Source organism: Belonocnema kinseyi, chromosome 10, assembly GCF_010883055.1.
Source record: "Belonocnema kinseyi isolate 2016_QV_RU_SX_M_011 chromosome 10, B_treatae_v1, whole genome shotgun sequence".
NCBI lineage: Eukaryota > Metazoa > Arthropoda > Insecta > Hymenoptera > Cynipidae > Belonocnema > Belonocnema kinseyi.
Window position 1 is genome coordinate 32,336,567 of NC_046666.1, and position 27,651 is coordinate 32,364,217.

Genomic DNA, 27,651 nt, shown 5'->3' on the forward strand with positions numbered 1-27,651 from the left:
ATGAAAGAGGGAGCTCTTCTTAATATTTTGACACCAAAATCATGTCGATACACCTGACCGACTGCGAGTAAAGCCACCCACGCTTTAACTTGACAGACTGTAATTGAATAAAATTTGTGAAAAAAGTTAAATTTATAAGAAAATATAAATTTGTAACCAAGTAGTTAAATTTTCAACAAAAAAAGATCACTCTTGTATAAAAAATGGATTAGTTACATTTTAAATGCAAAAAATTAATTTTTACCCAAAGAAGAACGAATTTGCCTCAAACTAGTAACATTTTTTACCAAAATAGTTGCATTTGTAATAAAAAATATGTATTTTCATACTAAGAACGAAAAACTTCCACCAAAAATGAAGTTTTATTTTCCGTTTAACAAATTAACTTTTAACCAACAAAAGTTCAATTTTTAGTAAAAAAAAATCATTTTCAGCTGGAAATTTTTTTTATCAATATGATTAAAGTTTCAATAAAAGAAAAAAATTTTCTAGCAAAAAGGCAGAATTATTAAAGGAAAATCTAAAAAATGTCCACAAATCATTTGAATTTATACTTTATTTACTACCAAAAACGACGACTTTTTACAAAATACATGACTTTTCAATTAAGAAAGATCAATTTACATTTAAAAATGGAATAGTAAAATCTTAATTTGAACAAATTAATATTATTATTAATTAATATTATTATTAAAATTAATTAAATTAATATTATTATAATATTAATTTAATTTTCAACAAAAAAGATTATTTTTTAAGCAAAAAAATTAAGTTGTTACCGAAAGGACGATTTTTTAACAAAATACATCAACTTTTAAATAAGACCGTTAAATATCCAGTTTAAAAAATGAATTTTTAACCAACAAAACGAATTTTTAAGGAAATAGTTAAAATTTCAGCTAAACCATTACTAACTAAAGTCAAGAATCTTCAACCAGAAAACTGAATTTTTATCAAAGTGGTTCAACTTTAAACCAATTAGTTGAATTAAAAAAAAAGAAATGAATTTTGAGTTCAAAAATTAATTTTTAATCGATAACAAAAATGTCAAGAAAATAGTTAAATTTTTAACCATTTTGAACTATAATCAAGTATCTTTAATTAGAAAAGTATATTTTTAACGACGCAGATCAACTTGCAACCAATAAGTTGAATTTTCAGGTAAAAAAAAGTCATTTTTCAATCGAGTAATCCGAATTTCCAATAATATAGTAAATTAATTCTTCATCGAATAGTTCTTTTTTTAACAAAAATAATTTTTTTTACCAAAAAAGAGACATTTTCGACAAAAAACTTACTTTTTAACAAAATTGTTATATTTCCTGCAAAGTAAATCCATTTTCCATCCAATAGTTCGATTTTTAATAAAATAATCCAATTTTTAACTAAAAAGATAATTTTTTAAGCATGAATCTTAATTTTTCACAAAAAAAAGAAGAAACGAAATATCAACAAAACGCATGAGGTTTTAAAGAAATAGTTAAATTTTTGACCAAAAAGTCAAATTTTCATATAAAAAAGGTGCATTTTTTACCAAACCATTTTTAACTAAAATGAAGAATCTGAAACCAGAAAACTGCATTTTTAACAAAAAAGTTTCAAATTTCAACCAAGCAGTAAATGACTTTTCAACCCAAAAAGACAGAATTAAATTTTCAGGTTAAACAAAAACGATTTTTCAACAATATAGTTAAATTTTTAACCAAAGAAGTGAATTTTCAACCAAAAAATTACTTTTTTTAATAAATTTTTGAAGTCTTAGAAATTAAATTAATTTTCGATTAAATAGTTTATTTTTCTACCAAAATCATTATTATTCAACGAAGAAGATTAATTTTCTACCGAAAAAGAGGACTTTTCAACAAAATGCTTTAATTTTCAAAATTAAGGTCAATTTTGTACCAATAACAACCTGGCTTTCTCTAGATTGGAAACATTCTTTTTAATACAAAATAAAATTTTCAATGACTATGTATTTCATAAGTTACTGAATTTATTTTCTTTGAGGTTATATAAATATAATGTCTAAGAAATTGTTTTTCATTTTAAAAGTATTTTTCAAAGTTTCAGAAAAATTTAAGTCATTTTAGAATTTATTCAGGGCTTTCCAATGTTTGGAAAAAAAGTCTTATAATTCTTCTAAAATCTTTCAAAATTTTAAAATATTTATAATCATTTGAAAACTTTTCAAATTTCTTAACATCTTCTAAACTGAATCGAATTGTTCCTTAAATTGCATAAAATCTTGCGGATTCGTTTTTGATAAATGCGCAAATCTTTTATAAAATCTCCAAATCTTTTCAAATGTGTTATTTTTTAGTCTACATTTTATTTTGAGGTTTTTTAATCTTTTTAAATTTGAAACTATTTTTTTAATTTATCAAAAACTTCTAAATATCTTTTTAAATGATTCGAATTTTTCCAAGCACTGTAAAAAATAATTCAAAATTTAAGAGAAAATAACTTATAGTCTTCTAGATTCTTTTTTTACAGTTCAGGAAATCTTTTGCCAACTTCATTATAAATATAGAATTAATTAATTAATGGACAATTAAATTATTTACCATGAATTTTCAAACAATTTTCAATTGTTTAAATAAATTTAAATTATTTCAACAATTATTTATTCCCCAAAAATGTAAAAAATAAATGTATTTTTTTATTAAAATGAAATATGTTGTCATTGTTTGGAGTAGTAAATTTTCTAAAAGCATTATGTAATTATTTAAACAATGAATTATTGTTTATTTTCAAAATTTCTGAAAATTGAGCCAGAGATCTCCACTTTTTCTCAAATTGTTATCCTATGCTACTTTTTGTTGAATAATTACATAATTTTGATACATTTCTTCTAATGTTTAACATATTTTTTATTTGTTTAAACAAGTTTTATTTGCTCAAGCAATTATTTTTCAATAACTAAAAAAATGAAATCAAATAGGAGACATACAATTAATTACGATTATTAAAGTATTTTTGGAAAAGTAATTATTTAAACAAATTTTATTTCTTTTATCAAATAAAAATGGTAAATGTATTCTTTCTATGCACTATACAGCCAGAAACATAATTGTATATGGTCTATTTTATTTCATTTTTTTAGCTGTAGAAAAAAAGTGCTTCAGCAAATAAATATTGTTTAAACAAATACAAATTTATTAAACATTAAAAGAAATGTAGCAAAATTATGTAATTATTTAACAAACCGAAGCATAGGATTCTAATATAAAAAGTAAGTTGATATCTCTGGCTCAATGTTTATGAATTTTTAAAATAGACAATAAATAACTATTTAAATAATTACATAATGTTTTTAGAAAAATTTACTTCTCCAAACAATGAAAAACAATTACATTTCAATCAAAAAATTCGATTTTTTTACATTTTTTGGGAATAAATAATTGTTTACGTAATTTATATTTCTTTCAACAATTGCAATTTTTTTAAAGTCTTGGTAAATATTTAAATTATTTATATATTCTAATTTCGAAAAGAAAAGTTACGGATTTTTTTTTCTCCGGAAATGGAAACCTTTTGGGGGGTATCTTGCCCTGTAGCTCGAAAATCGTTTTTTGGACGACCCTACTGTCACATATTAGTATTACTGTTGATACTAATATAGTGAAAATCGTCAATAGCCCTCCGTTCAATAGCCCTTCCGAGAATTTACGCCGTGTCACATACAGGTCTTAAAGAGCTGTGTGGGGTGTGCGGAATCTGCGGCTGTCACTCAGGCGAGCACTCAAGCGTGAACAAACAAAAGCGGAGCAAGCTATAATGAGTTTGTTCTCACCCACTGCCAGTCCCAAAATCGGCGCTATAGAAAATTTTCACTGTAATTAATATGTGACAGTAATAACAGGTCGAAAGAGTGGCAAGAAATGGAGAAAAACGCGCTGTCCCAACCTATACATTGTCCCGACCTGTACAACACTCCCTTACATATTTACTGCATCTTTTCTCAGAAACGGTGGGCTTTTGCTTCTATTGATACTGGAAGGATCTTCTGAGACACCAGAATTAAAAGCAATTTTTTTCATAATTTTGTATGTTCCTTTTTTGTCCTCCCTCTGTCCTTAATGCGCGATTCACAGGGAAACAATAGCTTGAACACCGATAGTCTCTCCGCGATAAGCGATCCGGCCCATGATTTTGCTGAAAGGCGTAGCGCTGATGCCGTATATTTATGCAATTTTCTTTATCTAGGAAGCTAATCTAGGCTTGGATATTCAAGAAATATTTTTTTCTTCTTTTTCAGCAATGTCGGAACGACGTCCTGGCGGCGGGGACAAGAATCGCAGCGATCCACGCCCAGCCCACGTCGACATGTAGACTTGGATGTGGCCGTGCCCCACACTGCACCTGTTTCTGTAAGCATTTTTTATTTTTTATAACACTAAAATTCGAAAGAATTGACCGCAAATTTTTTATATTGAGATACAAGTATATGAAGAACAAGTTTGAGGGCATGTATCATATGCAACTCTAGTTCTGAATGGTTATAATTACAAAGAAAAATTGCAATATTTTTCTAACAATTTTTTCGTTATTATAAAAAGTTAGTGCCATTCATATTTTATTTTTTGAACTTTCAACTTGATATTTTATTCGGTGTGGAAACTAGATTACAGAAAAAAGTGTCGATAATGTTCGTATTTCAGACTTCACTGTTCCGATTTTTTAAAGAATTCCTCTTTTTATATTGTTTTCAAAAATTTTCTTATTTTTCTCGTTTTTCGCTTAAATGCGAACTGAATGAATAGAGTCCGATAAGAAAATTCGAATAATCGTGGTTAAAAGTTCATTCTTTTTGGGTAAAAATTCTACGATTATATTTTTTATTAAGAAATCATCTGTTTAGGTTTAATTTTTACACATTTTGTGTAAAACTAATCCTTTTTGTTGAAAATTTAATTGGTTTCTTACAAATTCGTTTTTTTGTTTCTAAAATTCAATTATTTCAGTAGAAAATTCAACTATTTGGTTCAAAACTAACTTTTTTTTTGGAAATTCGTTTTCTGGTGTTAAAAATTCCAATGAATACAGTTGAAATTTCACTTTTTTTAAAATTCATCTTGTGTTAAATATTCATTTCTTTTTGTAGAAATGTCAGCATTTTTCAGTTAAAAATTTAACTGTTTGGTTAAAAATTAATCTATTTTCTTTTAGGATTGAATTGCTTTCTTTAAAATTTATCATTTTGGGTTAAAAATTAAAATATTTTAGTAGAACATTAAACTATTGGATTGCAAATCAATATTTTTATTGAAAATGAGCTATTTGCTGCAACTTCTGGAACCGACATTTCGGTACAATAGTTAGATTTTTTCAAAACGTATAGACACTTCCTATTTTGTTGAAATTTAAGTATTTTGTTGAAATCCGTCTTTTTTTGTTAAAATTAAACTCCCTTGTTTAAAATTCGTCGTTTTATGTTGAAAAATCAATAATTGTTTGTGTATAAAATTCAACTATTTAGTTAAAAATGATATTTTTTGTTGAAAATTTATATTTTGATGTTGAAAATTCATCTGAAAGCGTCATTTGTTAAATATTTAACTTTTTTTCTTCTTTTTTGGTTCAAAATAAATTTTTAAAAAATGTAACTATTTCAGTTCAAGATTTATCTATTTGGATAAAAATTTCACTATTATATTGAAAATTGTTTGTTTTTTGTTGTTAGAAATTAATCTATATTTTATTTTGTAGTTTAAAAATTCAACTGAAATTTGCATTGGTTGAATATTAAACTATAAATTTTCTGAAAGTCGTCTTTTATATTTAAAATTAATTTTTTTAGATAAAAATTTAACTATTCCAGTTCATGATTCATCATTTTTTCAGTTAACAATTTATCTATGTAGTTCAAAATTTTACTCTCATATTGAAATGTTTCTTTTCTTAACATTTTTGTTAAAAATCGTATTTTTTTGGGCTGGAAATTCAATTATTTTAGTAAAAATTCAACTATTTAGTTAAAAATTAACTTTTTTGTTGAAAAATAACTTTTATATTAAAAAATCATATTTTGGTGCTAAAAATTCATTAAAAATCTTTACTGGTTAAAAATTTTACTAGTTTTTTTGAAAATTAAGTTTTTTGAACTGAAAATTTAACTATGCCAGTTTAAGATTCATCATTTTAGTTGAAAATTCTTCTCCTTTGTGTAAAATTTCTCTATTATGTTGAAAATTCTTTTTTATTTGAATCCTTTTTGTTCAAAATTGATATTTCTTAATTGAAAATTCAACTATTGGTATAAAATTTAAATTACTCTTTAAAAAATTCATTTTTTCGGCTACAGATTCATCTCTTTAATTGTAAATTTAACTTTTTTTGTTGAGTTTTAATCTTTTTTGTTCAAAAATTTGACCATTTGGTGAAATATTCAACTTTTTGGTGAAGAAACTAATTATTTTATTACGAAGTCAACTATTCTTTAAAATATTCACCTTTTTTAACTGGAAAATTCAACTATGTAGTTGAAAATTTTGTTAAAATTTAACCTTTTTTGGTCAAAAATGAAAAACTTTTAGTTTGGAAAGAATTATGTTTTGATTGTGTATTCAGCTATTTTGTTGAAAATTCTTCTTTCTTGGTATATTATTTAAAATTAAAATCATTTTTGGTAAACATATTAATTATTCCATTTTTGTGAAGAATCCTTCTTTTTGGTTGAAAATTAAACTAATTTTCTTGAAAATTGAAACTTGAACTACTTTATTAAAAGTTCTTCTGTATAGTTGAAACTTCGTTTTTTGTTTTCTTACCAATTAAAATTTTTAACTGAAAATCCAACTATTTGTTTGAATATTCATGTGTTTTGTTCAAAATTCGTCGTACCGATATAAAAGGAGTTTTTTTTAAACTTATGTTTCTAGGTTGAAAATGTAACTTTTTGGTCGAAAATTACACTATTCTGGTACAAATTTATTTTTTAAATTAAAAATTCAACTATTTGGATGAAAATTCAACTTTTTTGTTAAAAAACTAACTATTTTTTTTAGTTCATCGCTTTTGTTTAAAAAATTATTTTCAATTATTTTCAATAACAAAATAAATTCAGGTAATCTAGTCCGGCCCTAATCGGGATCTATTTTTCGTTTCAAGTTTTATATATGAGACGTTCCAAATTGAGGAATTTCTCATTGAATCTTTATAAATTAAATTAAAAATTGCAAGCAATTAAATTTGAAAATTAAACAATTTCTTCACTATTAAATTGCAATCGTACCCGTAATTTATTTTTAAATCCTGAAATTCTTGTTCAGACATGGCCATGAATATTCATTGGAGGTGCAGTTACAAATTAAAATCTTCTGAATTACATACGAATTTTCTCGCGAAATCAAATACGTGTCGTGATGAAAATAGGATTTAGTGAATTTAGTGGATTAATTAATTTGCTGGTCTGGTCCAGATGCTCGCGAGCTATCTAGGTCATGATCGTGATGGTCAACAGTAATGATAACATTAATCGTAAAGAAAGTCGCTTATGGCGACCACAGACAAAATTCATGAACTGGTTTATGGCCCTCATAATTAACTATTACGTCCCGGTAGCAGAGGTGCTTTCGTAACACCAGTCGAGAATTTCTCAACTCTTGTTGAAAATTCTTCTGCTTGGTTTAAAAATTAATCTCTTTTGGTAGAAATTTTATCTTTTTTGGTTAAAAATGCAAATGTTTAATTGAAAATTAATATTTTTGGGTTCAAATATCTACAATATTCTATTTCTGATTGAAAATGCATAATTTTTAGTTAAAAGATTATATTATTTGGTTGAAAATTTAATTATTTTATTGAAAATTCAACGATTTTCCTAAAAATTGATCCTCTTTGAATGAAAGTGCTACTGTTTTTTGATCATTCGTTTTATTTTCTTGAAAATTGGTTAACTTTGTATAAAATCCCAATGCTTGGTTTAGAATAAACTTTCTAGATGAAATTCTGTTTTCATAGGTCTAAATTCTCATTTTTGTTGTTGATTAATCAACTATTTAGTTAAAAACAACATTTTTTGTTGAAAAATAATTTTTTTCTATTAAAAAATTTAACTATTCGGCTGAAAAATTAATTTGTTTGTTCATTTAGTTAAAAATGATGATATATTAATTAACTGAAATAAAATTATTTAATTAATTAACCATTTTTTTATTTAAATACTCGTTTTCTTGATTGAAAACAAATTTTTTTATGTGAAAATGTTCCATTTTTTTATTGTAAATTTATCATTTTTTAATTTTAAGTTAAAAATTCAATTATATTTTGTTGAAAATTCATCTTTTAATATCAAAGTAATATTATTGAATGAAAATCTAGCTATTTTTTTAAAAATTTAAAGATTTTGTTAATCATATTTTTCAGTCAAAAATTCAACTGTTTTGTTAAACATCTATCTTTTTGAATAGAATTGTATATGTATATTTTGCTTGATAATTAATTGTATTGATTTAAAATTGATCTATTTGTTTAATCATTCAAATATTTTATTAATAATTTAATGCTTTTTTTAGAAGATCATCCTTTTTGGATGAAAATGCCAGTTTTTTGTTTAAAATTCGTCTTAATTTCTTGAAAATTGGTTGATTTTGTAGATAATTAAAGTAACTGCTTAAGAATAAACTTTTAAGTTGAAATTATGTTTTCTTGGCTCGGAAAATTCTAATGTTTTGATTGAAAATTTGGGTGAAAAATTAAATTTTTTATAAAAATTCATATCTTTTTTTCGTCGAGTTAACTATTTCGTTAGAAATTTTTCTTGTTTTGTCGAATTGAATTGTTTTTGATTTAAAATTATATTTTTTTAGGCATCAGCTACACTTTCAAAAACACTTTATGTTCAGAATTCCTTTTTTTTATTAAAAATTTAACTACTTGTTAAAACTTTAAATAATTGTTAAAAATTAATTATTTTGGCTGAATATTCCTGATTTTAGTTTAATATTCATCCGCTTCGTTAAAAATTAAATTATTTTCTTAAAAGGTAGTTTTTTTTATTGAATTCAACGGTTTTTTTTATTTTTTAATGAAATATTTTTTGGTTGAAATATCAACTATTTCATTTGTTTGTTAATAATCAGTCTTTTTTATTTCATAAAGTTAACTGCTTATTTAAAAGTTAAGTAATTTCGTACGAAATTCAATGTTTTGGTTGATAATTGATAATTTTAGTGGAAAATTAAACTATTTGGAAGACATTTAAATTTTTTGTTGAAAATCCATATTTTCGGGTTAAAAATTCATTTTGTTTTAAAGAGAATTAATCTTTTTGTCTTAAAAGTTCAACGAATCCATAAAAAATTAAACCAAATCATTGAAAATTTACATTTTTGTTAAAAATTCAACTATTACGTTGAAAATGGAACAATTTTTTGTTGAATTTTAATCTTTTTGTTGAAAATTTGTCTTCTTGGATTAAAAATTCATCTTTTGTGGTTGAAAAGTTGTTTTTTTTTTTTTAATTCAGTTATTTGTTTAAAAATACAACTATTTTGTTAAAAATTTAATTATTTAGCCGAAAACTGAACTATTTTGTTACTCCTCCTTTTCAGTCGAAGTCCAACTGTTTTGTTGAATATTTGTCTATTTAGATAGAAAATTTATATTTTTTGGTAGAAAAGTCATTTTTCTTGGTTAAAAATCAACTTTTTTGTATAAAATTCAACTTTTTTGTTTGAATTTCAATCTTTTTTTAATAATTGTTCTTTTTTGGTTAAAAATTTATGTTTTGTGGAAAAAAGTAGTCTATTTTGGATCAAAATTAATTTTGCTTAATTGAAAATTCAGCTATTAGTGTAAAAATTCAACTATTTTGTTATTTATTTTTTTCAATCGAAATTTCAACTGTTTTATGGAGCATTCGTATTTTGGCTTGGAAATTCCATTGTCTTGTAAAAAATTCGTCTTTTTAGCATGAAAATTCACCTATTTGGTTGAAAATGCCATTTTTTGGGGTTAAATTTTAATATTTTTTGTTTAAAAATTTATCCTTTGGGGTAGAAAAGTCATCTTTTTCATTGAAAATAAAATGTTCTTGCTTGACGATTAACTTTTTTTGTTAAAAATTCAACTTTTCTCTATAAAATTGATATTTTTGGGTTGAAAATTCACCTATATTCTTTAAAAACTCTTTTATTTTACTTGACAGTTAGACTACTTTGCTATTTTGTTAAGTTAATTATTGAAAATTCAACTATTTAGTTACCAGTCGAGAATTACGTCAAGCAGGAAAGTTACGAGATTCAGTTGTATTGGAGAGGAATTTCGGTTTACAATCCGAACATGCCTGTAAATTATGGTTGTAACTCCTGGACGCCGTAATCTTAAGAGATTGTATATCAGGTGACGCGTAACGTAATTAAGAAAGTGTTAAAACCAGGTTTAGGCCAGGGTTTAGGTGCTTTGAGTTCTATGAAAGCGAAAGTGACTTTTAATTTACTAGTTAGGATATTTTCTTAATTGCGATGGAAAAATACATGATTTAAAGATGTTAACGAAAACTAATGAATAATTATTTAGGTAATTAAGGGATGTGATTAAAATAAAGGATATGGATCCTGTTCTAGGATTATCAGTCAGTTTGCGCGTATTTGTGCGATCTGTGACATATGATGACTTTATAAAACTCTTCGCGTGGGCTGATTACTAGAAAGATTCATCAGTGACCTGTATTGCGGGATGAACTTGTTGATTAAATAAGCAAGACGGAAATTCTGTAGTGGTCTAAAATTTGCACCCCGAAAGGGATTTGACTTAATGACATAAATAACAATAATATTGATAATAATAATAAAATCCAAGCCTTGTACTCGTGGCAGTATTAACAGGAACTATCCATGAATACCTGGAAATCAGGGAAAATTTGTAGATTTATGTGGGTCACTTAAGTCTGTGAAAAGTCAGGAATTTTGAATCATAAATTGTAAAGTCAGGGAATTTCAGTAAGAAGCAATTTAAGTAACTGTCAATAATCATAAGGGCTACCATACAACCTTTTGTCACTTCTTTTCTCACATCACTTTTTAAAATAAAAATATGACTTTAGTCACTCTTCTTTCTATGAATTTAGCCAATTATTATTTTATTGGTAAAAATTATTGATGTTAAATCCATTAGTCTGTACCTTTCTCTGCATTTTTTAAATTTCTTTTCAAATCTTTGAAAGTATTTTAAAAGATTCCAAAATATATTTTTTTTAATTTCAATAATTTCAAGAAACTTTCAGAATAATAGAATTTTTTTTAATCCCGAAGTATTTTCAAAAAATCTACAAAGTTTGGGATTTAAAAGGATTTGAAATATTTTAGGTTATTTTAAAAGACTCTAAGAAATTTTTAATAGACTTCAATAATTTCAAGAAATTTCAAAAGATGAAAAAAAATTGTTTCAAGGGATCTTGAAAGATTTCAAAGGATTTGAAATATTTTAGGGAATTTTTAAATGTTTGTTAAATTTCAAGGGATTTCAAAGTATTTTAAAGGGCTTAAATATTTCAGAGTATTTTTTATTAGTTTTCAAGTTATTTGGAAGGGTTGCAAACAAGATTCCGAAGGATTTTAAAAATTTTAGGGTATTTTAAAAAATTCCAAGAAATTTTTAAGAGCTTTAAAGAGTTTCAAGTAATTTCGAAAGGGGATTTCAAAAGATTTAAAAGGATTTTTTATAATTTAGGATACTTCGAAAGATTCCAAGGAAATTCAATTTAAAAATTAACTTATTTTTTTTAATCTTAAATATTTTAAATTTTTTGAAGTATTTTAGAGAATTATAAAATATTCCAAGGCGTTTTCAAAAGCTGAAACTAATTTCAAAATATTTTTAAGGGTTTAAAATATCTTATGATATTTTTAATAGATGTCAATCATTCGAAGTGATTTCAAGGATTTAAAATAATTTATGCTATTTTTGAAAATTCCAATCTTTCAAGAGTTTAAAAAATTGCAAAAAATTTGAAAGATTATAGCGTGTTTCAAAAGATTCCAAGGAATTTTCATTTTATTTCAGTGATTTGTTTGAAGTAATTTCGAAAGGGGATTTCAAAAGATTTAAAAGGAATTCATATAATTTAGGATATATCCAAAGATTCCAAGGAAACTCAAATTAAAAATTGACTTTTTTTAATCTTAAATATTTAAAAGGTTTTGAAGTATTTTAGGACATTATAAAAGATTCCAAGGCGATTTCAAAAGCTGGAACTAATTTTAAAATATGTCAAAATATTTTAAAGGATTTAAAGTATTTTATAATATTTTTAACAGATTTCAAGCATTGGAAGTGATTCCAAGGATTTAAAATAATTTATGCTATTTTTAAAAATTCCAATTTTCCAAGAGTTTAAACAAATTTCAAAGGATTTGAAAGATTTTAGCGTGTTTCAAAAGATTCCAAGAAATTTTCAATTTATTTCAATAATTTAATAAGGTCGGGAATTTTTTTAGGGTGTTTAAAAAGATTTAATATATAGCTCTGTTCTAAAAAAGGTACGGAAAGGGCATTTAAAGGTTATTTAATTTTGGATTAATTTCTCTTTTCTGTAATTGCACTCTACTTGTAAAGGTCAGGTCACTCTCGTGTGAGTTACATCGGTCGGGATGCGTGACGAAACTAGAAACCCGTACCATTCTACGGCAGTATAAAATTAGAACATTTTTTTTATTTACACTTATTTATTTTATTAAATTGTCAGATTTCACAGTCTCTTATCTACTTTCCTCTTTTCCACTCATTGAAATAATTCCCTTTTTTCCCCCGTTTTCAAAGAACTCCTTTTTCTCATTCTTCAATTTGGTTTAAAATTCAACTTTATTGTTAGAAATTTAATTATTTTGTTGAAAATTTATCTTTATAACTTAAAAACTTAATAATTATATAAAAAATTCAAGTTTTGGTTAATAATGAACTTCTTAGTTGAAATTACTTTTTATTGGGTCGAAAGTTTAACTTTATTGTTTGAAAATTCAACTTTTTGGTTAAAAATTAAATTTTTCGTTACAAATCATATTTTTGTGTTAAAAATTCAACTGTTTTGTAAAAAAAAATTGTCTTTTTAAATTGTAAGTTTATTTTTTTCTGTAGAAAAATTATCTTTCTTGGTTGGAAATAAATTTTGTTTGTTAAAAATTTGTAGTTAAAAGATTATATTATTTGGCTGAGAGTTTTATTATTTGGTTGACAATTGAACAATTTCTTGAAACGTTAATCCTTTTTAGTAGAAAATTAATTTTTTGTTAAGAATTCATATTTTCTTTTTGAAAATTAAATTGTAGAAAATTTTTGTTTTTTGAATATCAACTATTAAAACTATTAGTATTCCGTTTAAAAATGAAATTTTTTGATAAAAATTCTTATTTTTGTGTTGAGAGTTGAACTGTTTCGTAGAAAATTCGTCTCTTTTTCCTTGGAATTTAACAGTTTGAAAGTTTGGTAACAGAATGATTGAAAGTTCATCACTTTTTTCGACGGGTCATCTATTTTATTAGAAATTCTTCTTTTTGGTTTAATTCAATTATCTTTGATTTAAAATTATATTTTTTGAGGGGTTGAAATATCAACTTTCACATTTTTTGTTGAAAAATAAATTTTTTTAATTGAAAATTTCACTATTTGTTGAGACATAACTATATTGTTGAAAATTCATTTTTTGTTTAATACTCCTAATTTTAGTTGTAAATTAATCTCTTTGGTTAAAATTTTTAATATTTTGTTGTAAGTTCGCTTCTTTTTTATAATTGTAAACTCTTTTTTTAATGTTAATTTAATTATTCCATTTTTAGTTGAAAATTGACTTCTCTTAGTTTAAAATCGAATTATTAGGCGGAGAATTCATGCATTTTTGTTGAACATTCGTTTTTTAGGTAAATAATTCATGTTCTTGATTGGAAAGTCAACTGTCTATTAATAAATTGATTTATTTGTTTGAAAATGAAATATTCTTCGACTTGAAATCTTCGGAATTTAAAGCGTTTGAAATTGAATTCAATATGTTATCCACAATAATTTTATTTCAAAAATGAAATTTCCCTATTATTCCCCTATTTTCGTGAAAAATGACCCTACATCCCCTATTTTTACAGCTTTGTTAGGCGGTTATGTATATATTTTTCGAAATGTACGTTTATACACAAAGAATGAATTTTTTAATTGAACTTTTTTGTCAATTTTGTCGCACTAAGGTCACACGGGGTTTGTGGGCCCCGAAAAAAAACGTATGCCTTCAAAACCTCTCGAATCTTCTTGTAGTACTTCCAAACAACAATAGATGGCACCATAAGTTTAATTTCGAAATGCCAGTTTAATGAGACATAGTCGTAAAGTTTGAGTAGGGTCCTTTGGACCCCCGATGACCACAACGGATTTAATCTATCTAGAATATTTTATGCTAGATCCTAATGGTTTTTTTTATTACGACCTTTTTAATACGTACTCGTTACTCTAGGGAATAATTAAAATCGTTAATAAATACAGAGAGGATTATCAGCATTGAAAGCTCAGAAGAAGTCGAGTTTGATGAAATAATTATCGAAATTCGAATCAAAAATACCAGCTTCACATAAGCTTCTGCGGCTAATCTATGAATAATGGATTCATTATTCATCAATTTAAAAATCTTGGCTTTCAGTATTTTATCTATACTGTTTCTTTATGAGACGATTCGAAATATATTTTTTTTTTCTTTAAAATAATTCTTTATTAAAGCAATTTATAAGAATCTATTACTAAAAGTTTTTCTATTTGAGAGAGAAATGATTTTTAATAGAAAATAAATATTTCAAATAACTGTTTGTATTTTGAATAAAATAAAATTATTCAAAACAAAATAAAAATTTCGAAGTGAGTACATTCAACCATTTAGTTGTATTTTTAACCAAAAAATTAATTTTGAATGAAAAATATAATGGTTGATATTTTAGCGACCAAAAAAGATTATAATTTTTAATAAAAAATCGTTCAATTCATAAAAAGACGAATTTTCAACAAAGTAGTTTAGTTTTTCTTCAAATGAAAATACGAATTTTCAACAAAAAATTTAATTTTCAACCAAACATTTGAATTTTTTACCTTGAACATTAATTTTCGACAAAGAAGTCGAATTATCAATGAAGAAGATCAAGTTTATGCCAAAAAAAAAAAACAAATTTTCAAAAAAAATATTACATTTTTGACCATAGATTTGAATTTTTAACTAAGATTATAAATCTTCAACAAAAAAAAGGATATTTTTAAGAAAATAGTTCAACTTTAGCATACGTAGATACATTTTCCACCAAATAGTTGTATGCTCAACTATTAGAAAACTAATAAAAAATTGTGTCCAAAAGGATTAATTTTATACAGAACAGTTCAGTTTTCAACAAAATGGTGATTTTCAATCAAATAATTGAATTTGCGACTAAAAAAGAGCATTTTTCACCCGAAAATTGGAAAAGCTCAAGTTTCCATCAAACTAATTTTCGTCAGAAAAAAAATATATATTCATCAACCAAATAGTTAAATTTTCAACCAAAGAGATTAAGAGAGGAATCTTAAATCAACAAAATTAATTTTTGACAAAGTTACTTATACCCAAGTTGTTGATTTTTCAGACAAAAAATATCAATTCGCAAACAAAAATATGTTGATTTATATTTTTAAAATCAAAACGTATTAATCTTCAACCAGGTCAATTTTTTACAAACCAGTTTTGTTTTTCCAAGTAGTTTAATTTTCCACAAAATGTTTATGTCCTCGACTATTAGAAAACTGATAAAAAATTACATACAAAAATCCTTATTTTGTACAGAGCATTTAAGTTTTCAATTTGAAAATACGAATTTTCAAGAAAAAAGGTAATTTTCAATCATACAGTTGAATTTTCGACGAAAAGGGTAATTTTTAACCAAAAATTAGAATATTTTCAATAAAATAATTTATTTTTACAAAAAAAAAATAAACGAATTTTCAACCAAATAATTAAATTTTCTACCAAAGAGATTATTGAAAAAAAATAATTTTTTAGCAATGTAGTATAAACTTTCACTCAAGTAGTTGAATTGTCAACCAAGAAAGGTAAATTCTCAACGAAAAATGTAATAATTGTTCATTCAATCAAAAAAGATTTGCATTTTAAACCATGAACAACAGTTGCATTTTTAACAGACAAAAGAAATATGAAATTTCTACCAAAAGATATAAATTTGCAAACGAAAAAGAGGAATTTTCCACAAAATAGTTCAGTTTTCAACCAAAAAAGATTATTTTCAGCCAAACAGTTCCTTTAAAATTAAAAAAAGTTAATTTTCAAACCAAAAAACATTAATTATCAACCAGAAAAAATATTTTTTTTTTAACAAAGAAAAAAATGACCACCAAATTATAATTTGAGGGGGAAAATAAGTTTTCAATGTAACATAAAAATTTCAAAGATCTATTGTATTATTTTGTTTATTTGTTTTTAAGGTTATATAATATATTTTTTCAGATCCTTGACGAAATTTAAAGAGATTTTTCAAGATTTTAAATACGTCGAAGAAATGTATAAAAAAATTTATAATAACATTTTTGTAAATTACAGAGTTTTATCGAATTTTAAGAAAAATTACAAAAAAGGTACAAAATACATCCCGTTTCAGCGGGATTTTTTTAATACAAAAGTACCGGAAAATCCCACTTATTTTTGTTAGTATTAATAAGTTTAAAATAATTTACTAATTACCAAAATAATTCAAAATATTATTTTAAAATATTTAGAGCTTGTAGAAATTGAAAAAGAATGAATTGGGACTTTTTCGGTAATTTTATACTAAAACAGTCCTACTAAAAAAGTGAGTGTGACTTTTCCGGTAATTTTGTCCTAAAAAATGTATATTCAAAATAAAAATGAAATTAATTGGAACTTTTTAAATTATACAAATCTATAAAAATGGGACTACAAAAGTCCCATCATCTAATATTGAACCTAAAATATTGTTTGTTTTGAATATTTGGTCCATAAGTTTTGATTTGCCTCATCCCTGGTTCCTTAGATACAAAGTTTTGAGAAAAGGAAATTGATTTTATAGAATGAATTATAAAGTTAAATCGATTTCGTGTATTTAACACGCTTTTGCTCAGGAGGAAATTACTTAATCTAGAAAGTATAAAATAACTTTCGGCAGAGGAATACTTTTTAATCGGAAGCGAAGGTTTCCTCTTCCGGAAATTCTTATCCAGAAAAAGTTTTCTCGTAGAGTAGAATTTACTTGCAAAATGTAAATTAGTCTTCTCGCAAAGTAAATATGTTCACAGGGATGGATAGGATCTCTGACGTGTACATTTTTATTGAAGATTCAGAATATTGTAGAGAGTCAAGAAAAAAATAACTTTTACGCTCCAGATAACTTTTTAATTTGTGAACTAGTATATCTCTCCATTATGAAGATACTTTTTAACTTTTTAATTTGAATTACTACGAGAAAAAAATACCGCAAAAATAAAAATGTCCTAAAAAATAAAATTATCGACTTGCTTGCTGTTCAGATTGCTAATAATCCCGATCCAATATCAGAATCCACAGCTGCTTCCTGCATTTATCTCCTTTGTGTTCCTTTTAATAAAACTTTCTGATTGGATTCTTAAAATAAATTTTTTTTTCTCGAGATTAGGGAAGGATAACTTCTCAGATAAATTTAACGGCTGAAATCTTAAACCTTTAATTGCAGTCCTTTCAACTGAAAAAGTCTTTTTAAGTTTTGTAGAATAATGGAATAAAGTCCTGAATCATGCCGGAATGGAAAGATACGCCACTATATTTTTGAACATGTAATTTATTAATTTTTTTATTTATTGACGACACAAGAATCCAAAGATTAAATATTAGCATTAAAGTCAGTTTTTTAAATTTAGAAAAGTAAAACTAAGCTTCTCTGAACGAGACCACTGAAAATCCCGAAAATAATTCGCTACACTGGAAAATGTCCGAAAAGAAAAGAACTTTTTTGAAGTAGAAAATTCCCGAAATTATAAAAATGCCAGCAATTATCTTTCCCAAGTTTAATTCAGCCAAAAAAGACGAATTGTCAACAAAATTGACGAATTTTTCACCAAATAGTTGAATTTCAGAGCAAAACAATACATTTTTAATCAAGAAGATTTATTTTTGACTAAGAAAGTCGAATTTTCAACCAAATGTGTGAAAATTAATTTTCAAGTTAGTTGTTGAATTTTGAACTAAAAAAGTATAATTTCCAGCTAAAGACAATTATTTTCAACCAAAAAAAGAACAACATATTTTCAACAAACCAATAGAATTTCCAAAAACAAAAATGATTCTTCAAGAAAACTAGAACATTTCAACAAAATAGTTCAACTTTCAACTAAATAGTTGAATTCAACCAAAAATTCTAATTCTAAATAAAATTGTCTGCAGTATAAAATCGCCGAGACAGACAATTTTCAGAATTATAAAATTCCCTAGAGTAAACAATCAAAAAATTGTTTTGATGATAAATAAATCAAAATATATTTATCAAATAAAATTATTTTATTTGATTTAATATTGATTATTTTATGTTCTATTATTTAAAAAATTTTGAACTGTGTAAATTTGGGAGTTTTCTTGTGTCCACAATTTTTACAATGTTTTACAATGTCGGATATTTTATAATTCTGTTCCAAATCATAAGCTGTCAGGAGTTTTTTCATTCGAATGTTTAAGAAAGTGAATAAATAAATAATAGTAATAATAAAAATTCAATTTGATTGTTTCCAACTTTCGAAAAGTTTTGTTTCGAATATTTTATTTTTGGGGAATTTTCTAGTGTCAGAAGTTTTATTTTCGGGATTTATCAGTTGTCCCTCTAAACTAAAGGACAAAAGATTGCGTAAAGACATTTACATTTGCAAGATTTTAGGATTTTGAAAAATATTCCACAGGACACCATTAAATTTTCAAGATATACAGATAATTACAAGTATTTTTTAGGAAATTTATCAGATTTTCGAAGATTTCAGTCATTCTAATTTTAATCAATTTTCAAGAATCTCAAGGAATTTTATAGGACTTCAAATTTTGCAAGGAATATTATCAGATTGCATGTAATTTTACGGAATTTCATCGAATTTTAGAATATTTCAATAGATTTCAAAAAATTTGTTCAACAAGAATTAAGGGATTTCAAAGGATTCGAATTATTGTAAAATAATTAAATAATTTTCAATAAGTATTTGAGGGAATTTTGAAGATTTAAGAGCGTTTTAGAAGATTCCGTGGAATTTTCAATGGATTTCAAGAATATGAAAGAATTTCAGTGGATTTTTAGGGATTTTAAAGGTTTCAGGGTATTTAAAAGATTCCTAGGAATTTTCAAGCACTTGCAAAATTTACAAGTGGGAGTGAAAGTAGGAAGTATTAGGTTGCGGAAGTACGAGAACTTAGGGGAAATGAGTGTTGGGCTGATGAGGGGAAATAGGGGAAGAGAAAGTAGGAGAAGTGAGGGAAAATGAGAAGAGGGAAAATAAGTGAAGTAGTGGTAATGAGGGGAAAGTAAGGAATCTTAGGGAGAGTAGGGCAGGGATAGTATTGGAGGTGGAGGTCAACCCTTTTTTCTAAGCGCGCGCGCCTTCTTTGACTAATAAAAATAATTTTAAGATTGAAAGTCAGCAGGACTTGTTTGATGTTTATTGAGGAAATGTGCAGTGTGCTTGTAACTGAATGTAATACTAGTGGCGAGAACAGGCAATTTCAGTTAACGGTCTAGAACAGCAGAATGTTCATTTCATGAGGATGATGTATGCAGGTCGTTGGCAGCTACGTACAACTGTTGATTTGCGCCAAATGTCCTCTGCATGTTTAGCTTGAGAGGAAGCAAGTGAGGGACTTCAGCAAACTAACTAAATTGACTATACTCTAAATTCTAAACTGTCATAAACATTTAAAGTAAAAAACAGGAAATCAGTAAAAATGCAGGAAATTTTACTAATCAAGAAAAGTCAGGCGAAAATCCAGGAATTTGATTGTTCAGGCAAAGTTAAAAAATTTTATTAGTCACGGAATGTCTAAATATTTTATTGTTCAAGGAAAGTCAAAGAAAATTCAGGCCATTTTATTGTTTAAGAGAAGTCAAGGAATTTTATTGACCAGGGAAAAGTCAAAGAATTTTATTGGTGAGAGAAAATCAAGAAAAAGTCAGGGAATTTCACTGCTCAAGGAAAGTGAGGGGAAAGTCAAGGAATTTTATTGGTCGTGGAAAGTCAGGGAAAAGTCATAGAATTTTATTTATAAGAGAAAGTCAAGGAAAAGTCAGGGAATTTCATTGCTCAAGGAAATTCAAGGACTTTTATTGGTCAGAGACAGTCAAGGAATTTTATTGGTAAAGGAAATAAAGGGAAAAGTCCAGGAATTATATTTTTTAGGGAAAGTCAGGGAAAATTCCAGGAATTTTATTTGTTAGGAAAAGTCAGAGAATTTTATTGCTCAAAGAAAGACATGGCATTTTATTGGTCAAGGAAGGTCAGGTAAAAGTCAAGGAATTATATTGTTCAGTTAAAGTCAGAGAAAAGTCAAGGAATTTTATTGGTCAAGGAAAGTCAAGGAATTTTAGTGGCCAGGAAAGGTCAAGGAAAGTTAAGGAATTTTATAGTTCTGGGAAAGCCAAGGAAAAATCAGGGAGTTTTATTGGTCAAGAAAAGTCAGTGAAAAATCAAGGACATTTTTTGGTCGGGGAACGTCAAAGAATTTCTTCAAAAGGAAATTTAAATGACTCTCAAGGATAATAAATTTAAAATTGTATGATTTCTTTGATAAAATATTCTAGAATAATACTGTTAAAAGGTTAGGATTCTAGTCTTTGAATATTAATGGTCACGGAAAAGGAGCGATTGATCAGGAAAATATAAGGAAATTTTTTAAATTAAGTTTTCTGCCATCCTGATATAATATTCTTGTCAGTAATTTATTTAAATATCTTGTATTTCTTTTCTTTTTTTTTGCAGTTGTTTCCTACTGACAATTACTTTTTTAGTTAAAAATTTTAATATTTGGTTGAAAATTGAACAATTTTGTTAAGGTCATCCCTTTTGGTTGAAAAAGCAACTGATTTATTGAAAATTCATCTTTTTGGGTTGAAAGTTAAACTAAGTTTGTTGAAAATATACTTTTTTTCTGAAAATAATACTTTTTAAATTTTGTTTTGAAAATTGATATTTTTTTTAGCTGAAAATTCAACTACTTGTTTCAAAATCCATGTATTTTGTAGAGAATTCTTTTTTTTTTAACTGGACATGAATTCCTTTGGTAGAAAATTCATCCTTATGATTGAGATTTTATTTCTAGAGGTTGAAAATTCAACTATTAGATTAAAAGTCCAAATATTTAATTGAAAATTTAATTATTTGATGGAAAATTAATATTCTTTCATCGAAAATTCAACTATTTAGTTGAATATTCTTTCTTTTTGGTTTAGGATTAAACTGATTTGGTTAAAAGCTCAACTGTTTTGTTCTAAATTCATCGTTTTGCTCAAAAATTCAATTATTTTGGTTAAAAATTAACTTTTTGTAGAAAGTTCATATTTTTTGTTTTAAATATTCGTCTGAAATCTTTCTTGGTTAAGAATTCCAATATTTACAACAAAAAAAATATTTTTCTTGAAAAATTCGTCTTTTCTTTTTATTGAATTCAACTGTTTGTTATTAAAAAAAAGATATTGGTTTGAATATTTAACTACTCTGTTGAATGTTGAACCTTTTTTCTAAAAAAGAAAATGTTATGAAGATTCTATTATTTGATTGAAAATGAACTATTTTATTAAAAATTTATCTTTCGGACTTCAAAATTTGTTTTCTAAAACAATCGACTTTTTGTGCAAAAAATAAAAACACCCTAGCAATCCTGAAACTTTATACTAAAAAATGTGCATACTAACCCTATCTTTATTTGGCCCAAAGCAAATTTCGTTATAGATGTTGAAAAAGGAAATATTTTCATTCATAAGCATAATTAAAAATGATCAAAACCAGTTTCTTATATCTTGCATCGACTCTTGTACAATAAATCAAAATAATGTGAAAATTGTAATTTTCTCTAAAAATTTGTTATTTGTCCAATACACCTAATTTACCTGCATATTTCTTTTTTTTCTGGGACGAATCCTAATAATAAATCGAGTTCTGTAATAACATAAATTTAAACAAAGTCAATAACCATTTGAAGTGAAAAGTTAATGTTAACCTGAATCCAACGTGACAACCTTATCTGAATTTCTATTATCCTAATTGAAATTCAGTCTGACGTTTATCAATAAATTAATCACTGCAGGATCCAATGAAAATAGAATGGATCTGGTCACAGGTCTAGTGGCCCGAGTTTGCTTTTAGAAATCAAGTAATTACTTGTCTTTATTACAAAGGATGGAGATTCGAGATTTCAAATCAATGGTCCAGATAATTTATTATGCAATGGTTTTATTATGAATTTAAGTGATGCAGTACAGATCTAGAATTCTATAATAACATTCTTATAAAAATAAGTTTTTTTTGGAAAATAGCTAACTGTTTTACATCAAACTTTCTTTTCCGACATTCAGAAACTTAATTTCTGGAAAGCATGGTTTTCTTTTTTTTAAGGGAATATTACATTTCTTATCGCAATCCGCAGTCAAGCGTGGTCCAATTTCAGATAAGTGTCACTTCGAGATTGTGAACTATCTCATCCATTTCCTCGAACCTTGATAACTTTTTGTGATAAAATTTTTTTTCTATATAAACAATTCAAGCACACTTTCAGTTGTAGAATTAAGTTTAAAAAATTTTGTATTAAATATTCCAAATGTTTGATGTTTTAATTTATTTAAAAATTGAAAAATTAGACAAAATTACATTTTTTGTCATTTTTAGGGAAATGAAGGGGGAGTGAGGAGTTGGAAAGTAGGGGGAGTGAGGGAAGGGAAATTAAAGGAAGTGAGGGTGAAGGTGTATGGAAGTAAAGCCTGAGTAGGATAAAGGAGAGGAGTAGTTGGTAAATCAAGGTAGTGGTAGCAAAGGGAATGAGGAGGTGGAGAGTAGAAGAAGTGATGATGGAGAAGTGAGAAAAGGGGAACCAGCGGAAGTGATGGTAAGTGAGAAGCAGTTGAAGAGGGGGAGAGGGGTAGAGAGGAGGGATTAGGTTGGAGAAGTAAAAGGTAAACAGGTGAGGAAAAGTGAGAGAAATGATTTGAAATTAGGGTTGGAGAAGTAGGTAAACTTATGCGATTGGTAGTAAGATGAAATTATGTGAGGGCTTGTTAGGTGAAGGAGGAGAAAGAAAATAAAGGATGGGGAAATAGGGAAAATGAAAAAAGGAAAAGTATGAAAATCATAGTAGCGGAAGTAGAGGAAATGAGAACATGGGAAGTAGGAGAAGTGAGAGTAGGAAGTGAGTGATGGTTAACCCAGGATAGAACGGGGAAGTAGGGGAGAGTGTAGAGGGATAGTTTTATGCAAGGTTGTATTTGGAATAGGAAATGATATTAGGGGTAATGAATGGAGTGGTAAGTAGAGGAAGTGAGAATTGTGATGTAGGTGTATTAAGGGGGTGTAGGGCAAATGAGAGGAGTAGTAGGATAATCAGGATAGAGAAAGTAGAGGTAATGACGGAAGAGGAAGTATGCACAGTGAGAGATAATGAGGTAAAAATAAGTAAGGGAAGTAATGGGAAATAAGGGTGGAAAAGTAGGGGAAAGGAAGGAAATAAGGGGATGATGGGAGGAGAAGTGAGGAGTGGTAAGTAGAGAAAGTCTGGAGTAGGGAAATAAAAGAAATGAGGGGTGGGATGTATGGGAAGGTATGGGAGGAGGGAGAGTGAGAGTGAGAGGATAGGAGTTAGGAAAATCAAGGTATGGGATGTAGGGGAAATAAGAGAATAGAAAATAGGAGAAGTGAAGTTGGGGAAGTAAGGGGAGCAGGCTATATAATGAGAGGGGTAATTAGGTAAAAGGTGAGTAAGGGAAATAAAGGTAGAGAAATAGGGGAAATTATAGGATTGGAAATAAGTAAAAGTGGGGGAGGGGAAATGAGCGGTGGGAGGGTAGAGTTACTTGTTAAATTAAAATTAAAATCTTTGGGAAAAAATCTCTTTTCTATGATAAAATCTAAATTATTTTTTTTATCCATTGTAATGAAATTTACTGTAAGTTTTTATGATAAAATTTCATTTCTATTGGCTTATAAGCGTCTTTTGAGATCATTGCACCTATTTGAACTGCCATGTGAAAAAGGGAAACCTCTCTTGCTCAAAGAAGGGAATAATAAGAAAAGTGAGAAACTTTTGACTCTTAGTGTTCCTGTTTGAACTCAGGCAATTAAAAAGACGTCTGATTCTCAAGCAGGTCTTAGCTTTTCGCAAAGTCAGGACAATGAAGGTACTTTAGGTGTTGAGAGAACTCTTGACCCCAGTTAGAACCTCATAGCACAAAAAAGAAGTGGCCACCCTCATGCTCAGTGATAAAGAAAAGTTCGAAGACCTGTCGATATTTTCATTTGAAATTTTCATTTGAAAACAATATTTCTAATGGAATAAAAAAGAATTGAACTTGTATTTTACCTAAATCGAAGCAAAATTGCAAAATTTCAGACAAAAATTTTGAAAATCTAATTATATTAGAAGAGGGTTGAAATTGTATAATTTATAAGTCAGCGCGTTTAAAATTAAATAATTAAACATTTTTAGGTGTTAAAAATGGAATATTTTTAGATTAGAGTTTTTTAAATTGAATCATTATTTAAAAATTGTAAGGAGGTGAAATTGCATTATTTATAATTAAAAACTTTCAAAATTGAATAATCTAAAATTTAACATTTTTGAACTTGAATCCATTTTTAATTCCGAGCGATTATAATTTGACACTGCAAACTAATGTGAATATTTCATCAGGCAAAACTTCTTGAATTATATTTTAAATTGTTGCTACATATAAAAAATCTTATTTGACGTTAAAATTGAATAGATATTTACAACTGACAAAATGTGTAATCACCAAGCATTATAACATTGAAACTTTTTTATGCTCAAACATTTTTTTTTAAATTTGAATGATTTTAAGTAAACCTAAACCATTCAAAAACTAACAATTTTTAACTTGTTAATTATATTTCTTTAAATAAATCTTTCTCAATTTTCATTACAGAATTAAAACTTATCTGTGAAAGGGATATATTCAAAATTTGTCATTTAGTTAATTTATTTAAAAAAATTTAAACGACTAATTTCTAAAATTGTTTTTAATTGAAACCAAACAATTTGGTATATTTAAAGCTAAAATTATTAAACTCAAAACTGAATACAAAGGCTTGTAATGTGAAATTTTACAATTGTAAAATAATTAATTGTGACATTGTCCTGAACTTTTAAATATTTGAATTTGAAACTACAATATTATTCTAAAAATTGCCTGCATTTCAAAAACTTCAAATTATGCAAGAAATTCAGAAGAACTGTAAAAATTTAGAGATTTCAAAAAAATTCAGAATATTTCAGGAATTCAGAGGAATTCAGAGGAATTCAGATAAATAGAAGTAATTTAGTGATTTAAAATAATTCAGAATATTTAAGGAATTCAGGGAATTCAATTAACTCAGGGAATTGAGGAAATCCATATATTTTCTGGAATTTAGAGAATTCTAAGCATTTCTGAAATTTAAAATATTCCAGGAATTCAGGTATTTCCGAATATTTAAGGATTTCAGGGAATTCAGAGAAATAAAATAGTTCAGGATATTCAAGGGATTTAGAGATTTCCCGCAATTTTGAGAATTTAAGAAAAACCAAGGATTTTAGGGAATTCCGAGCTTTTAGGAAATTTACGGAGTAAATAGAATTTACGGAATTTAGGATAAATCAGGAATTCAGAGATTTTCAAAAATTTTAGTGATTTCAAGGAATAAAAAATATTCAAGAAATTCATGTACCTGAAGTTCTGAACGTTCAAATGAACGAAATATTTTTCCCCATTTCCATTTTGCCCATAAATATTGTTTCAACTGTAATTTAAAATATATACATTATAATACTTTTCCAATAATAAATTATTTTCAATATAAATAAACAAACATTTTAACACTTTTTTTTGTTTACAAAGTCATCAGTAAAAAATTTCGTTCAGTTAAGCGTCCAGAACTTCAAGCACATAAGAAATTCAGAGAATTCAGAATATTCAACAAAAAATCAAGATTTCACGGAATTCAGACAATTTCAGGGATTCTAAAGCTTTTAGGGCATTCGAGGAATTTAAAGAACTAATTGAATTCAGTATATTCAAGGAATTAATAGATTTCCACAAATTTAGAAAATTCACGATATTCAAGAAATCTAAGGAGTTCAGAATATTCAAGAAATTCGGGAAATTCAAAATATTCAAGGAATTTAATTGATCCAAAGAATTTCAAGAATTTCTGGACTTTTTAAATACTCAAGGGCATCAGAGAAGTCAAGGAAGTCAGAGAATGCCGAAATTTAAGGAACTGAGATTATTTAAGGAATTCAAAAGTTTCAGGAAATTCAGAATATTCAAGGATTTTAGAAAATCAAAAATACATAGATTCTTATGAATTTAGGGAATTTTAGAAACTTAGCAAGTGAACGTCAAATTCATTTATTTGAAAAATATTACTTGCTAATTATCAATTTTATTTCATTGCCGAATTTCAAAGATTTAAAATTGATCCCAAAGAATTTGTGTATATTATCAATTGCATTTTTATATATACTTGTGTTCCTTTAAACTTTAAATAATAAAACGGACTAATTAAAAATACAAGAATGTATTAGCTGTAAACACTTGTCTATTATTCTTAACAATAATAAATAATAGTAATTTTTCTGTCTAAAGTCTCTGCTAAGAAAAAATAAAAATTTCTTCATATGAACCCTTGGAATATATTTTATAATTTCTATTTTTATGAAGGAATTCTCGACCTGCACAATATTAATTATAAGGAAATTTTTTTCAGCCTCAACACGAACCGCACGTGAATGCCTACGGCAAAGACCGCAGACGGGCCTTTGGTAAAACCCAACGACGTGTAAAAGCCTCCAGTACCCCGTCCCTTCTTGACCGGGACGATGACGGGTAAGAGGATTTTCATTCATACAATATTTATGACTTTGAAGTTTTACTTTATTTTGAATTTAGGTATTATCCCTCAAAGGGACAGGAGACACAAATTTTAAATCTTATTCAATTTTTAGCAGCTTCAAAAAAAGTGAGTTTGAAAGAACAGTTCACGAGAAATATATCGTTTATATATTATAAAAATATTATTGATTAATACAAATTTCGATGTTCAAACTGTTACTTTGCATGAATAATTTTTGAAAAAAAAAATTTTGCGTTTGGCCGGATTCGACCCGAGAACCTCGCAATGTTTATGAGTAGAGCGTTAACCAATTACGGAACCGAAACTTTAGGAGATCTTCTCTTGCTCTTCATTGCTAACTTTTTACAGGAGAATACTGTATAGGGGGTAATACTAATAGGGGTAACCTCACTGCAGCGGATAATGCAACCTACAGGGGATAATTATTGATTAAGAGAACAAATAAAAGAAAATAATGAATTTTGATTTTATTTTATGAACACGTGGCTATGTAGAACAAAAAGAGAGATTTTTTCTTGCTCTTCAAAAATTATTTATCCGAAGTAATTGTTTTAAAAACAAAAT

The 27,651-nt window shown here is 26.4% G+C and overlaps 1 protein-coding gene across 1 annotated transcript in view; it reads left to right on the forward strand.

The window, feature by feature from the left end:
* The window catches only part of LOC117182335, a 603,484-nt gene that overhangs the window by 509,754 nt on the left and 66,079 nt on the right, over positions 1–27,651 (forward strand). Inside the window, exons 7-8 of the mRNA XM_033375494.1 lie at positions 4,259–4,370; positions 26,941–27,059. Coding sequence (XP_033231385.1) covers positions 4,259–4,370; positions 26,941–27,059 — 231 coding nt within the window. The remainder of the gene's footprint in view (positions 1–4,258; positions 4,371–26,940; positions 27,060–27,651) is intronic.